The following is a 15,561-nucleotide window of genomic DNA, read 5'->3' on the forward strand; positions in this document are numbered from 1 at the left end:
AAATTATTTACAGTAACTGGTACAGCAGCTCTGCATTTAATGAATGGGATTTGGGGCTGTTCGTAGCTACCTGGCGTTAATATTTGTATGGTCGGAGATTTAATAATGAATTCAATAAATAAAAGAAAATGTTTTCAATCATATACTTTGTCTTCTAAAGCTCCATTAATAGAATCCTATAGCATGAGCTTTGAACCAGCAAAGGATGTTTTACCAGCTCTTAATATTTCTGGAGCAGAGTAGCTCATGATGCTAGATTAAGCAGTATTGACTTTCATCCAGCTGTGGTTCAGTGGTTGTGAAGTCCATATTTCATCCTTGCAGGATTTCAGTAGCACCATGTGGAGTGACAGTTGATTTTGGGTTGTTGTTTTTTAATACAAATGATTTTGTATTGCATTTCATGTTCTATCTACCCTGGTTCTGCAAAAACCACATGTTACAGCCATAGCATAGGACAGCTCTTCATACACAAGGTCATTTCTTGTTACAAATGTCACATGGGGACCATATGACCCCAACCAAAGGAGCCCCTTCTGGAGCAGTTCATGAAACCACTGTGGGAATAGACCAGGGCTGAGGAACCTGCGGCCCTCCTGATGTTGGACTCATGACCATTTCCATCATTCCCACCCATTGGCCATGCCTGCTGGGGCTGATGAGAATTGGCATCCACCAAAGATTCCCCACCTTTGAGATAGACAAACAATGGCTCTGTGTGAGCACTGGGGCAGCACCTTGCTCCCCTTCCCCTAGAACAGGCTGCCATGCAATGGTTTTCCTGTTCAGGTAACGTGGGGCATCTACTCTTGGGAGCCAGCATGGTGTAGTGGTTAAGAGCAGTGGACTCATAATCTGGTGAACTGGGTTCGCTTCCCCGCACCTCCACATGCAGCCACTGGGTGACCTGGGGCTAGTCACACTTATCTGAAGTATCTCAGCCTCACTCACCTCACGGAAGGGAAGTGAAAGGTGGGATATCAAGTCCAAACTCCTCCTCTTACTTATCATGTCATGGAGTTCTGGGTGCAACAGGTTTGTAAAGTAGCTTTGGTTTCTCCAGGCTTCACAGAATTGTAGAGTTAGAAGGGACCATGAGCATCATTTAGTCCAACCCCCTGCAGTGCTGGAATATTTTGCCCTATGTGGGGCTCAAATGCACAACCCTGAGTTTAATAGTCCCATGCTCTACCAACTGAGCCATCCCTCAGGGAGGAAGATATAACAGATATTTCCTACAGACAGCAACAGCTGTCACCTCATTTGTTGCTCTCAGGGTTTCTATCTGCTTGCATTAAAGTCTAACACAACCCCAACAGCAGCTTTAGGAAATCTGGACGCTCCTCTGTCACAGGAAGAAAGAGGAAGTTCGGCACACACTGCGCAAGTTACGACATGCCTCATTCAGGCAAAGCAAGACTCAACTTGTAAGGTCTGGCTCATAAGTTTTGGGCAGGGTGAAATGTGTGTATTCAAACAACAAGAGTGCAGGAGGCACAAAGCGAAAGGGTCCCTTACCTAGGGATGACTCAGAAGCGGAAGAAGACCTGTTCACGCTGAAAGCCATGTCTGAGTCACTGTCATATTGGGAGCCTCCAGGGGATCCTGAGGGAGAGACTGTCACAGGGCTGGACTGCACAGTGCCTGAAAATACAAAATAACAGGTTCCGTCAGCTTGAGGGGTGGGGCAGGAATCTCTCAAGCATGCAGTGCGGAACTGAGTCTACCCTGGGACAACACCATCCATTTCATCTTCACAATAGACTTACTGTGTAATTGGGAACTTGGTATTTTGTAATACTTATTAGCAGGTTGATTTGTTTAAAGAAAATGAGCTTCCTCTGGTTCCAAGCTTGCCTTAACTACCTTGTTAAAGCTCACTCTATTCCCACCCAATTCAGATAGGGGCAAAAATCTGACTGGCAAGATCCAACCAGGAGATTGAAGACCAGTGGTGGAGAATGTCTAGAACATGGGCCCATGAGGCTGTTTTGACTAAGCCACACCCACCTGCCCCTCCACCTGGCATCATACATGTGGGGTATGTGGTTTGGCTCAAAGCAGGGTTTGCAGGCATTACCAGTCTGAAGAAAAGGAAAAGAGGGTCCTGTGAATTCCACTTACAAAGGACCTTGCAAGCAGGAAATTAGGATCCCAAGAAAGATGTCAAGTTATTAAAATACAGCCTACCCCCACCTAGCCAAAAGGGTGCAGCCAACTGAGAGTGATGCCTATGAAGTCAGGATAGCTAAATGGAACTTCCCTGCTCGGAAGTGGTACATGTATCCAGACCAGAAGCTGAGAACAAAGTGAGAGTGGAATGTAGCCATAATCCTCATGCCCTGCTTGGCTGCTTTTTGGCAAGAGAATGCTGGAGCAGAGGAATCTTGGGCTGACTGTACAAGGCAATTCTGATGTTCTGAATTATGGAACTACAATCAGCCCTGTTTCAAAGCAATGCTAGTTTTCAGCCAGGAATATAAAACTCAAGTAGTGATCAGACCTCTATATTGGCAAAACGGCCCATAAACTGGTATGTGACCAAAAAGGGGCCTGGTGGTGGTACAAGAAGGCAGTCTGCATCTTTGCAACTGTGCTAGGGCCACTGAAGCTGCTTACAGCACATTGATCAATACACCAGGGCCTACCTGAGTGTTCTAGTCAGATGTGATCGAGATCCCTCTCTGCTCCATCGCATGGATCACATAGGCTTGTAGAAACAGTATACAGTGGTACATCTAGTTACGAACTTAATTCGTTCCGCAGGTCCGTTCTTAACCTGAAACTGTTCTTAACTAGAGGCGTGCTTTCGCTAAAGGGGCCTCTTGCTGCCGCTGGCACACAATTTCCATTCTCATCCTGGGGCAAAGTTCTCAACTCAAGGTAACTCTTGCAGGTTAGCGGAGTTTGTAACCTGAAGCGTTTGTAACCTGAGGTGTTTGTAACTCGAGGTACCACTGTAGAATAGTATGCACATTTACTAGCTTTATGAAAAAGTACATGCAAGTTGCCAGACAAGCGGCAGAGACATCTGGTTTTGACCATCTCCCCAAATATAAGATCATGCTTCAGCAATGCCAATGCAAGGCACAGCTGGTGACAACAAGGGTTTAGTTGGCCTATAAAATGCCACAGAGAGAGGCAACAGCCCACTGAAGCCAGGGAGAATGTAATGCCGCTCCAAAGCTGTAAAGAAATCTCAGCGTTACACTACACTACACCCATATTTTTGAGCTGCACTTACCTAATATTTTGAGTTGATTGATTACACCATGGATCGTGAAAAATACCCACAGTGACTGCGAGGTATCAACACACATCAGCATCCCACGGTTGATCCCGTTTATTCCATGGTGCACTTCTCCATTTGGCAAGACCACAAAGCTGAGGATGTCCCCATTGTTGAGGACTGGGAAACCTCGGCAAACCACCCAGTATTCCTTGCGATCCAGAAGGAAGTCTGGATCCGCTGGGAGCTCATTTGTTCGTAAAGTACCAGGATCACAAGAAGTGATGCCAAACGTGAGGGCTCCATAGTACGGCAGCCCCAGGTGTCCAACTTCCACAAAAAGGCTTTCGCCAATGTGCAAAGGCCGGTCGGAAAACACCAAAGTCCTATTGCTCTCTTGCCAGTTGGTGCAGGCAGACATCCGGTCCTGAGAAAAGTTAATGTCGGGCCCACGAGTAGGGTGGAAACGCAGATCTGTATCGAGAAAGGCAGGCACCACTTGGGCAAGCTGCCGCCTGCTTGGACAGCAAGGGATGGTGTGATTATCTGTCGGCAGCGCAGGCATACGGCTCAAGTTCAGATTAGCAATTTTGGCCACCACCTGGTTGTTCTCCAGTTCGTTGTTGTTGAAGTTGGCTGAGTCGTGGCTGCTCTGTGGAAGGCAAGTGCTGAGTCGTGCGTTGCTGAGACGGGTGGAGGTCATCGTCTCGGCAAACATGCTGTCTGTGAGGCAATGACAAGGAAAAGCTGTATTAGAGGCAAGCTGAAAATGGCAGCCTACCCTGGCTTGATCGTTGCTTTTTGGGCACTCCATCATACTTAAAACATCAAATATGATACTTTTCCTAATCCAATTGTGTTTCCAATTAAAGTGGGCAAAAGGAACATAAAGAAAAATATCTGGAAACACAGAATTTTCAAGGCAGTTAGGAATTCTTCCGTCAAACAAAGCTCCACCAGTATTTGCTATTCTACGGGAGCACTGTCCAATGGAACACCATACTACAAGCGGGTTGCCCGATGCAGGGGCCTCTATTCCTTTCAGACTTGTATTTGGTGCTCACAAAAAGAGACCTGTTTCTGTTCACTGCCTCACTCAATTGCAGAAAAGCAGATTCTGCAAACTACACTACCTGCTGGAGAGAATAAATATTCCTTCCTTGTCTCATCTCTCTCATGCCTCCGCACCCCCACCCCGTCCTTGCCAATTTAATTCATGTAAGAGAGACTGGAAAGAGAATGCATTTAATCACTTTAGACCATTAATAATAAATTGTGTGTAATGTACTTGCATGCTAAAATAGCAGTAGTGACCTTTAAAAAAATGTTTCAAAGCACACTACAGACTATTTGTTACTGACAGGCTACATGAACAAGCGACAAACTCTCTCCCAGCACAACATCCCATCTGATAGCGCCCAATGTAAACAAAAAAACAAAAAACCCACAAACATTTCTAGCCCCAAAGCATAAAACTAGAAACACATCACTCCATATGAACCATTCCCCTGTATAGTTATTGATAGTTGATAATGAGAAAAAGAATGCGTATAAGGAAAGCAAAGGGCAAGATACTTCGGCAAATTTTGATTTAGGACATTCAGATTTCTAAAAGGAAGAATCATCCTAAGATTATTTCCCCAAAGTCTTAGATCTATAATCTGGGGGCCACTACCTAGACGGTAATTCATGCTGAAATCATGGCATGACTTGTGGATGGCAGCTTAAGGCTGCAGTACTGTGCGTGCTTACTTAGGAATAAAACACACTGAATTAAGTGGGATTTACTTCTGGGAAAACGTACACAGGTTTACACTGTTAAACTTGATTTTAAGTTACACATAACTCTGCTGCATTTGCATGCATTTTAGCCGCCTTAAAAGTGGAAATGTATTGAAAATTTATCTGAAGGGCTTAAAGTTGACTATCAATGCATATATGGAAAAATCAAACGTATAAAACAGCTTTCAATTTTGATTAGCCACATAGCTTTTCTTGACAGAAGGAATCTGGGAGGGGGTGTTAAAGTAAAGCCTGTCTTCTTCCTCAGGATCCCAAGTAGCCAGTTCAATATTTCAAAGGAGTGGCTTTCTCTAAGTGCTTAAGTCATAAAAGCTTCACATCTACAATGTTAAGAGTTGATATAATGAATTTGTACATAGTGCATCCTGCTTTGTGAAGCATCTACAGTTCTATATTTGGAACACCCTCTGTTCCCGTCTTCCAGCCACTCCCCAATTACTGACGCTACAAAAGTGATCCAACTTGGCCCTCACTTTCTCTTACATTTCTACCTGTAAAATGGTAATAATAGTGATCTATTTCATATGGATGCTCTGAAGGGAAAGAGGCGGCCAAGCACTTTTGAAAGCTCTGATCAAAATTCAGCAAGAGTTAAGTGCTGTTATGCTCATTTATTTTAATGGGGTTTTGGCACGCAGTCCAAATTAATTGACTGTGGCCAACAAGTGCTATAGCACATTGTAAACTATAGTTCTACAGACTACAGGGGGGGAGAGAAATGGCCTGGTTTCTACCTGCTGCCTCCACGGACAAGCTAGCCATTGTATAATTCACTTCATAGGAGCTGTGCCCCTTCAACTCTACCCAGGGTCATAATGCAGGATCTAACACACCACATAGCTTTCTGACAAGGCTTAGTAGGGCACAGTGAAAATGTAAAGACAATTTTCAGAATCACGCTAGGTCTTGGTATGGCATAAATACCCACAAGGCACAGAATAAATTTCAATAGCCTTTGGGCAAGGCACTTAACTATTCCTAGGTGATTGTTTAATTTTAAGCTGAAAAAGTGTCCCTTGTTTGTGTTGCAGAAGGACATGGAAAGGGGGCTTAAGAATTTGGGGAGGTGGGGAGAGGTTGTAGTCGTGGTTTTCAAAATTTTAAGCACCCCAATTTAAACCGTGCCTACTTAAGAATGATTTGAACTATTTTCCATTAATGCATTCATTATGTCATTATTGCTGAAGCTACGTTATCTTTAACAATCATGTCCACAATTAAGATGACAGGAATGCCAAATCTGTCCTTTGAAGTCAACTGTAGAGCTGGAGATATGTGCAGTAAACCAATACCAGAAAGGGGGGAGGGGGTTGTGACAGCTTTATTCAGATAACCCCGGAGTACACCAGACACATGTATTAGTGCTCATGTTCTGAGAACACTGGAAGCAGCAGATTACATCACAGGCAGCATCCAAGATCCCTAGTGCTTTGTAAACACATACTATCAGGCTTGTCTATAAGGACAAAAATAAGTCCACAATCATGGCTCACTGAGCTGTACTTCTAGGTACGCCAACTGAAGCCAAGCTATCACCTGAACTCTACAGGACAAGGTGATAAATCAAGAGCGAGGAATCTCTTGCCTGGACAGAATAGATTCAAGAAGAGGAAAAACCCAATGCTTTGGAAAAGCTTCCAAACTCTTGGAAAGAGAATTACGACATTGCTGCCCTCGCTGGAGTCCTCTGATAAGCAGAGAAGCTGGCGTTTCTCTTGTGTCAAGGTGCTGTGCTTTCTAAAAAACCCTGATAGGGCAGGAATGCCACATGAGAGGCTCTAAGTGGCCGTCACAGGAGATAATGGTTATAAAGCCTGAGCTGGAGAGGGAGGATGAATCATGGCACTGCATGGTACACACAGCTGGCAATTTGTGGAGCCAATGCAAGGGGAAGAGGCCTCATGCCATTGGATTGGTCTCCTTGGTTGTGGGGCTCACAGATCCAAAAGTTAAAAGCTTTCTCACACCAAGGGCACCAGTGCAACAAACACACCTACAGTTTTATCAAGCGAGCTTATGTAATAGGAACAGGCTACCAATATAAATACTATGGGCAGTTTCTGGCGTTGGTTTTAAATTTCTGAAGTGTTGGCGTATTAATTTAGGCAACTGTAATTGGAGAAAAAATATCTGTTGCCAGCTTATCTGCCCCATGGTGCAATCCAATTTAACCACGATGGAGCAGAACGTCCGCCTGAAGATTTCATATTTTCACCATTGCTTATTTCATTTATTTATTACATTTACATTCCACCTTTCCTCCAAGAGCTCATAGTGGCACACCTGGTTCTGTCCTCCTCAGTTATTACCCTCACAGCAAGCCTGTGAGGTAGGCTTGGCAGAGACACCGTGAGCTTCATACCTAGGTAGGGATTTGAACCCGAGTCCCAGGAACAGTGACTGGATGAAAATGAAAGCTTAGTATCCGGGCTTTACACTTTACAACATAAGCACTGCTACCAACCTCACACAGCTTGTTCTGAGAGATGGGAGACATGACAAAAGGGTCTATACAGAAGGAGAATTTTTTTTTTAACAGACCATATACACCTACCTAGTATTTGCACTTCATGTGTGATTCCATAGACATCTATCAGTGCCCAGAGAGGCCCAGAGACTTTGACGCCACAGTGAAACAGAATCGGCTCTTCATCATTAACGCTATAGAAAACTCTCCCATGGCGGTCGACCCAGAACGCCAAGATGTTGTCTCTTAGTGCAAACCTCTCTGGCAGGGCTTTGGCCCAGAAGCCTGGCCGTGTCACCAGGTCTGGGCAGGCGTATTTTGGTATGTCGTCTGCGCTCATCTGTGATGGATCGTGAGTGGTGAAGCCAAAGCGCAGGGCCCCGCTCCACCCGTGGTGCACAGACACCAGCTTGAGACGCACTTTCTCGTAGAGGTGGATGGGCCGGTTGGTGAAAGTGACGCCGTTGCAGAAACTGTTCCTCCGAGTGGCTTTGCGGGAATGGGCATCCAGGCGTATGTTTTTTCCTTTGGCCTGGAAATGGAATCGCGGAGGTTCAGTAATGGTGAGGACAGACCGCCTCTCATGGCTACTGTTAGGCAGAGTGTAATAAGGCCTGTGGGATACAGAGCGAGCCTGTTGACTGGTGTCTGCAAATAATAATAATAAAAAAACAGGAAGAAGAGGCATTGTTAGGAATTTGCTAATTTAGGTTGCAATGCTAAGAAAACTGCTCCCCTCCCCCCCCGCCCCCAGCTACTGATATGTGCAGATTCTAGGCTAGATTTTAACAGACTAATCAGATACGAACACGCTCCTTATTTGGACAAAGTTCCTCTGCTCCCTGTTCTTGTAATCCTAGTAAGAATGACATTTTCCCAGTGGATAAAAATTCTGTCTCTCAGCCAGTGTTCAGCTGGAACCAGTTTTTAAATGAATACATTGCTAGATACAACTGACACCTCAACAGATACACAAACAAAAAAAAACCTTAGCTGTCAGGGGTTCAGGAGCAGAGACACAGGAGATGGAGCAAATGGAGAGTGAGGAGGAGGAATCCGAGGGGGGTGTAGGCAGTGACAGTGGTCAGAGAGATTCCACGAGTCTCTCCAGCGAATCGGAAGATTCACAGAAAGGAGCGCCGATGGCCAGGGCAAGGGGGGTGCCAAGGGGGAAACCCCAGAAGGAAGGGGCCAGCGGGGACTCCCTGAGCAGCAGTTGGAAATCAGGACCAGCTTCCCCACCAGAGCGCAGTGGGGGGGAGGAGTCCCAGGCATCGGGACCAGTGTTCTCACCACCAGAGAGAGGAGATGAGTCAGGATTGACCACGCCTCCATCGGAGAGCGGGGAAACGGTCAAGAGGAAAGTTACCGGCTGGGCGCGCGCGCCAAGTTCAAATGTACAGGCGAGCGGCACAGCAGGTAGCCCGGATAGGGAGCCAGGTCCTAAAGCCCGCCGGAAGGAAGGGCAAGACTCAGGGGGGTCAGCGTCAGAAGAGTCCAGGAAGGAGGAAACCCCAGGGGGCAGAAGGACCCAGAGAAGGAAGGAACAGCGCAGGAGGTGGAGCCGGGCTAGGATCTTAAACTGGTGCGGAAGGGATAGTGACTCAGAGGGGACTTCGCCGATCTAGAGTCAAGACGTAGGGCTGCACGCTCTGGGGTTTGAAATGGAAACTAAACTTCAATAAAGACTTTTGTACATTACATCAACCGGGCGTTGGTCCTCTGTGAGCTGGGACCTAGAGGCAGCTCTGACATTAGCGCACTAGGTTGAGGTGGGGAGATCCAAACTGCAGTAGTCACACTGCTACTGTTTGAGGCCAAAAGAGGAACTGACTAGACAATTTCATGGCTGACATAAACAGATTTGCTCAACAACTGCTTCTACAATCTAAAACATGGGTAGGCAAACTAAGGTCCAGGAGCCAGAACTGGCCCAATCGCCTTCAAAATCCGGCCCATGGACGGTCTGGGAATCAGCCTGTTTTTACATGATAGATTGTGTCCTTTTATTTAAAATGCATCTCTGAGTTATTTGTGGGGCGTAGGAATTCATTCATTATTATTTTTTTCAAAATATAGTCCAGCCCCCCACAAGGTCTGTGAGACAGTGGGCTGGCCCCCTCCTGAAAAAGTTTGCTGACCCCTGATCTAAAACTTGGGGCAATTGTTAAGTAGGCACCCCAGAAGACAGAGATAAGTTAAGTAGGCAGCCAGTCTGGAGCCCTGTACCCCAGGCAGCCTATGTGTGCTACTGAGAGCAGAGAGGAAGACTGACATAAAGAGAAGCTGCCAATATGTGGTAATGTTACTTGCTGCCACCCTTCTGCCTCTTTTTGGTCCCCAATGCATGTCCTGTTGGAAGTGACTTGAAGCAACAGTGCCCTCCTCTACCAATGAGCTCTGAAGCAGACAGGTAGATTGTATGTTTGGAACAATGACCGCATATCAACAAAAGGAGGTGGCAGATTTATCTTAGTGGCACTGAACACCTCCAAGATGACCTGCCCATCATTTAAAAAGAGAAAGTGAGTCACCAAGTTAGTAACTAATCTGCAAGCAACTGTTGGACCACCCCAGGCAACCAAGCATTTAACCATCCCTAAAAGGCCCCTGGTTCTGAGCTCTAAGTGCTATCTTTGGCCTACTTAGTATCCACAACATGCTTTGTAGCTCTAAGAACTAGTTTTCAATTGTATGTTGCTGCAAATGTTAGCTGCTGATGGCTTTAATTCTGGAAATCCATTTGGGGCATCATAATTGTGTTTTAGCATAAACAGCATGCATTTTCCCTTATCCAATCTTTATTACACTGAACTACAAGATAAAATAGGGCCATCAGAAACCCCCAAAGCTAAATGAAGCAGCCCTAGGGCGGAGGTGGGGGAAATTGGCTCCTAATGAAACTGTTTTTGTAAGTCTGTCCTATGACTTCCCCTTATGGCAGGAACAGTGTCATGGCAAATATTCAGTAATCATTTCCCTTATTTTTAATGAACCACACACACACAAAATAGCTCAGTGAGACAAGATTAAAGCTCCCACCCTAATAAACCCCAAACACAAAAGTCAAAACAGTTTTATTGTAATTACAAGTAGCCACATGCCGAAATATTAACATAGCTGGAAAACAAAACTGCACTAAGGTCCTGCTTGGCACTTTACACGGGAGGAATAGGGATTTGTTTAAATATATTTTAAAATACCTTCACAGCAGGAGCTTCAATATTTTTGAATTGATACTGTGCAAGTGACAATTGTTTCAAATAATGGCAACACCTCTCCTTAAAAACAAACAACACATTCCTAACATTTGTGACTTACTTCTTTTACTTAACAGTAATTAAAATGCATACCAAAAAGTATTAGCTGACCTCAGCAGCCACACACTAAACAGCCCAGAAGAACTCTACTTCAGAATTGATTCCTGCCAATTCTCTCCCATTATTTCCCTCCCAACACCCAGACAGGCTCTTTCGATTGCATAAAGGTGAATTCAGAAAAAACCCAGTCAGGTGTTGCACTTCTAAGCCACGTTCACACCATACATTTAAAGCATGATACCGCTTTAAACAGTCATGGCTTCTTCCAAATAATCCTGGGAATTCACAGAGCTGCCATTTTCCAGAGTGGTTAAACAATCAATCCCTCTTCACATGAACTCTAGGAAATGTAGCTCTCTGTGGGGAAGAGGGGCCTCCTAACAAACTACAGCTCCCAGAATTCTTGGGAAGTGCATCATAGTGCTTTAAATGTGTGGTATGAATGCAGCCTAATAGTTGCAGATTCTGAAAGCATTTCACAGGGTCTCTCAGTCTCTACAGACCTTTCTATGGAAGCAGCTCAAGAATGCAATCCAACCCATTCCAGCCTGCAAATACATCCCACTGTGTTAAGTGGTGTTTATGTACAAGTAAACTTGCACAGGACAGGGCAGCAAGACAGGCATCCTGTCAGTTTTGGTGAGATTTTTTTTTACCTCCCCCTTAGGACTGCCTGACCAGAAAAAAACAGACTGCCCTGCTTTTTATCTGCAGAAATCAGCAGATGGAGGTTTTTATGGAATGGAGCTAAGCATTCTCACCTCCCAGTGTCTGCAGTACAAGCTTGCAAAGGGTTTAGAAAACGTGCCAGTATAATAATAATGATAAAGGAACAAAGCTGGCAACAATACCTCTTGAATGATATCTTTAGCAGGCCAAATCCTTAGCAGCAGCAGTGCCTCTCAGGAGGTTATACAAGCCTGTTTGTAATGTAAACATCCTGCCAAAGGATGACAGATATGTTTTAAGAAAAATTTTCCAAAAGGAGAGAACCAAGATGACTAGCAAATCTAAATAAATAACTGGGAGGGAAGTACTTGCACTTCCCAAGTGAACCACATGGGCCACGAACCACTCTCTGGTGCAAGAGATTCAGCTGGAAGAACTGAGAGACTAGCAACTCGCTGAAGGTGAAAATATAGTGTTTCTGGCCAGAGAGTCCTGGGAGCATCACTTCTGTTACAGTAACACCTAAGTACGTGGCAGCCATGAAGAGGTGGGAAACATAAGGCGTTTCAGGAGTTACATGGAAGAGCACATGCAAACAAGTTTATCTTTATATGAGAACTAGAAACAGAAACTGAACTCTTTAAGATACTTCTTTTCATTACACTTATCTTAAGAATGGAGAGATACGGGAAAGAATGGCGAGGCACATAATAGTGGTACACATAATGAATAGCGAGTTATAGATAGGCCCAACGGGGTAAGCGTTCTCAGGCATTCAGGGCAGCATTGTTTACACCAATAGCGGAAGCTTTATCGCCACCTTCAATAAGAGCGTGATAAGGCCAGAGAACAGAATCAAAGACTGCCAGGCACAAATGCATTAAGGCCTGTGACACATACACTTATGTGATTAAGCGGCAAACTGCTCCCACTTATCACTATTGGCCTATACACTACACTGTACAACTTGCCTTGTGAACGGGAAAACTCTCCATCTACTTATATTCAGTACAATAGCGCAGTTTCTGCACAATCTGATCTAGATATATTGGCACTGACTGCCAAGAAAACCATTCTTAGTATCTGCTTATTGAGTTTTTAATGGGTGTCCCTTCCTCTAAAATAGTCATTGTTTCATTCATCTTAGTTGTCTAAGTATTTAGATGGCAACGGCCACAGTCAGCGCATAACTCAACTGCCTTGTCCAGGAATGGCTGCCATAAGGAGTGGTGGAGAGAGGAATATTTCAATAAATACAGCAAACCCACAACGTATGTGCATTTAACTTTTGCACATTCAGCTTTACGTGCGGACAAAATAAATAAATAAAAATTAAAAGGGTGGAGAAAGGGTGTGAGGTTCTGGGGGAAATGACTTTGGCAATCCCACTTACTATTGAGCTCAATAGATTTTGACTATGCATAATTTGGCTTTAGGCAAAATCCGCTGGAACATAACCCCTGCATAAGCTGCCTGCTTACTGTACATCCTGTTGTACAGCAACAAACTGTTTCACTATCTTCAAACACATTCTTCAGCACACCTTCACATAGTTTATGATCTTAAGGTATAAAAAGTGTGTGTGTGTGTGTGTGTGTGTGTGTGTGTGTGTGTGTGTACATATACACACACACATAGACACACAGGGATCTACATTTTGTATAATCCCTATCCCATTCCTTGAATGTACAAGCAGAGAAGAATATCAAGGCAAGAAATTAGATAGATAGATAGATAGATAGATAGATAGATAGATAGATAGATAGATAGATGATAGGAATTTTATTATGCATTGGATAAATCCAGAGAATTTTAAGAGGTCGATGAGTAATGTCAAAAGATGGAAAAGCAGTTGTATAGCCAAAATGCTACCATCATTCCAAGCTGATGAACAGGAAGTTTAGGCCAGGGGTTATTTAAAAAACAAAACAAACAGGAAAGCATGTTGCGATTATACAATAGGGAATTATCCTGAAGGAAATGAATGGGGTCATGTTATCCTTTACTAGAACTGACACCTGTCAGTTACCCTTTTAAAACATACAGCACTTTTTCTTTAGCGGGATTGGGACAATGAAAGAGCACTGTAAATATAGTTGCCCTATAGCGAGCATCATTTTTGACAAGATATTTTGCAAGCGTAAAACCAGCATCTTCCACAAGAGATGCAGAGGAAAGAGTGGCAAAAGCATTTTTCATGCACCAGACATCAACCTAGTATGACAACACATTCTCATTCCAGTGGGTGCCTCATTCTCTACCATTCTGAAGTCCACAGCAAAGGATAGCTTCAATTGGTACATAAGTAATCATATCCTATTTCCAGATTCTTCTGATCATGAAAGTGTTTTGGACAGTGTATGGGGAAATATCTATAGTATTTCAATAACCAGCCTTGTCAATCTGTGAGTGGTGGACCAATGGCGTACATGTACACCCCAAAATGACTGTGGTAAAATATTGTCATAAATTGTCATATGATAAGTGAGCATGTTATTGGCTGTAACTACCTTAACTATTTTATGTTGATTGGTCAATCTGTGGTGCGGTTGATAGAAATAGAGAATGTGAGATTGAAGAAGCAGCTCGTGGGAAATGAAAGGAGAATATGGACTATTCAAAATGGAATACGAGATGTCTCAGCTCACATAATCTCACCATCCTGAGGTTTGAGAAAGTGGTGGCAGGGTTAGCTGTATTGGTAACCAGCAACACATCTGTTGCAGTGATTATATTTTTAGCTTTTTTTAAAAGACTAGTTTGCAAACAATCCAAATCATTCCCCACTGATACTTCAGCCCCTCACACAGTTTAAATCACACTTATTTATATATCTTTTAATTAAATTTAGTGATTTAATCCAGACACATGAGGATTTGGAGAAACCTGACTGGAATGGAATTGGGGCCCACAGTGTATCCCTCACTGCTAGTTTTAGAAAAGCTCTTAACTGCCAATCTCATGGGTATTTCAGTTGATTTTTAAAAAAAACCACTATAATACATCCTTAAATCATGGGTTTGGTATTCTTTTCAACATGCATTTTTTTAAATAAAAAAACCCCAACACCAGTTATTTCCGGTATTGTTTGGCTTTGTAAATGGAAGGCCACACAAACCCTTTTCTTTAATGTACATTGTATTAACCTCACTGAAGCCTTTAAAATTCCATTTTAGAACAAAACTCTTATTGTGAACAATACTTAAACCAACAAAGATTCCCCAAGACACACACAAACACATTACAGTTTGCATCATCTTGTACAAAGCATTATATATTCTATGTCTTTCTTCTCAGCCACACGTATCAGCATTACAACCACACAATGTTCATATCTTGAACACTCCGGCGGCCTAAATTATTTGGTGTCTCTGGAGGGTAATGGCAATGATCCAAACTGGAGGAAATGCTGAAATTAAAAGACATGTTTATACAGGACACACTTCTCCTAAAACGTGCACTGGAAGAACGAAAGACTATTTGGCTTCAATGACTCATATGGCTGAAAAGGCCAGAAGATAACCTAGCCCAGTGACTTACATCAAGGCAGTACTGCTACCTAACAACTCATCTTGAATTGACCTACATAATGCAGACTATAACATCTCACAAGCCGAGGGCAGCAGAGAGGAGAACCGCTCAAAATGCCCACAGAACAGATAGCACCAGACAATAAAAGAACCACACACTACAGGAAAATGTGGTGGTGGTGGTTTTCAGTACCACTATCTGAGACAAACAGACTTTTAATCTAGGAGAAAACTTCCCAAATTCAAATATGACATTATGTGAGGCCTAAGCCAAGAAGAAAACCATCCACAGACACTCCCCAAAAGTCATTTTAAACAGGGACACTACATCCAACCTCTTTCAAGATGTAGGAGGACTTGGTACCTCCAAAGAAATGGGGGTGGGGGAGAACCCAACTATACTGAATGTAGAAAATATTTTTTCTCTCACCACAATGAGTCCACAAGAATAGAGGCACCAGATTAAACAATCTTAAAACACAATTAAAAATCAAACCATGCTTTTTAAAAAAGTTATAGCTTTGTCCAAGGCCACAGTAATAC

The 15,561-nt window shown here is 43.6% G+C and overlaps 1 protein-coding gene across 7 annotated transcripts in view; it reads right to left on the reverse strand.

The window, feature by feature from the left end:
- NEURL1B (neuralized E3 ubiquitin protein ligase 1B) overlaps nt 1-15,561 on the reverse strand; it is a 187,751-nt gene that overhangs the window by 5,368 nt on the left and 166,822 nt on the right. For all 7 annotated transcript variants that reach the window (XR_014561075.1, XR_014561076.1, XR_014561077.1 and 4 more), the window contains 3 exons: nt 7,587-8,147; nt 3,245-3,952; nt 1,519-1,644 (listed from right to left, as the gene is read on the reverse strand). Coding sequence is in view for 4 of the 7 variants with exons in the window: in XM_083726135.1 (XP_083582261.1) it covers nt 1,519-1,644; nt 3,245-3,952; nt 7,587-8,147 (1,395 nt within the window). In the remaining 3 variants the exon portion in view is untranslated. The remainder of the gene's footprint in view (nt 1-1,518; nt 1,645-3,244; nt 3,953-7,586; nt 8,148-15,561) is intronic.

Source organism: Podarcis gaigeae (assembly GCF_964106915.1).
Source record: "Podarcis gaigeae genome assembly, chromosome: 2".
Lineage (NCBI taxonomy): Eukaryota > Metazoa > Chordata > Lepidosauria > Squamata > Lacertidae > Podarcis > Podarcis gaigeae.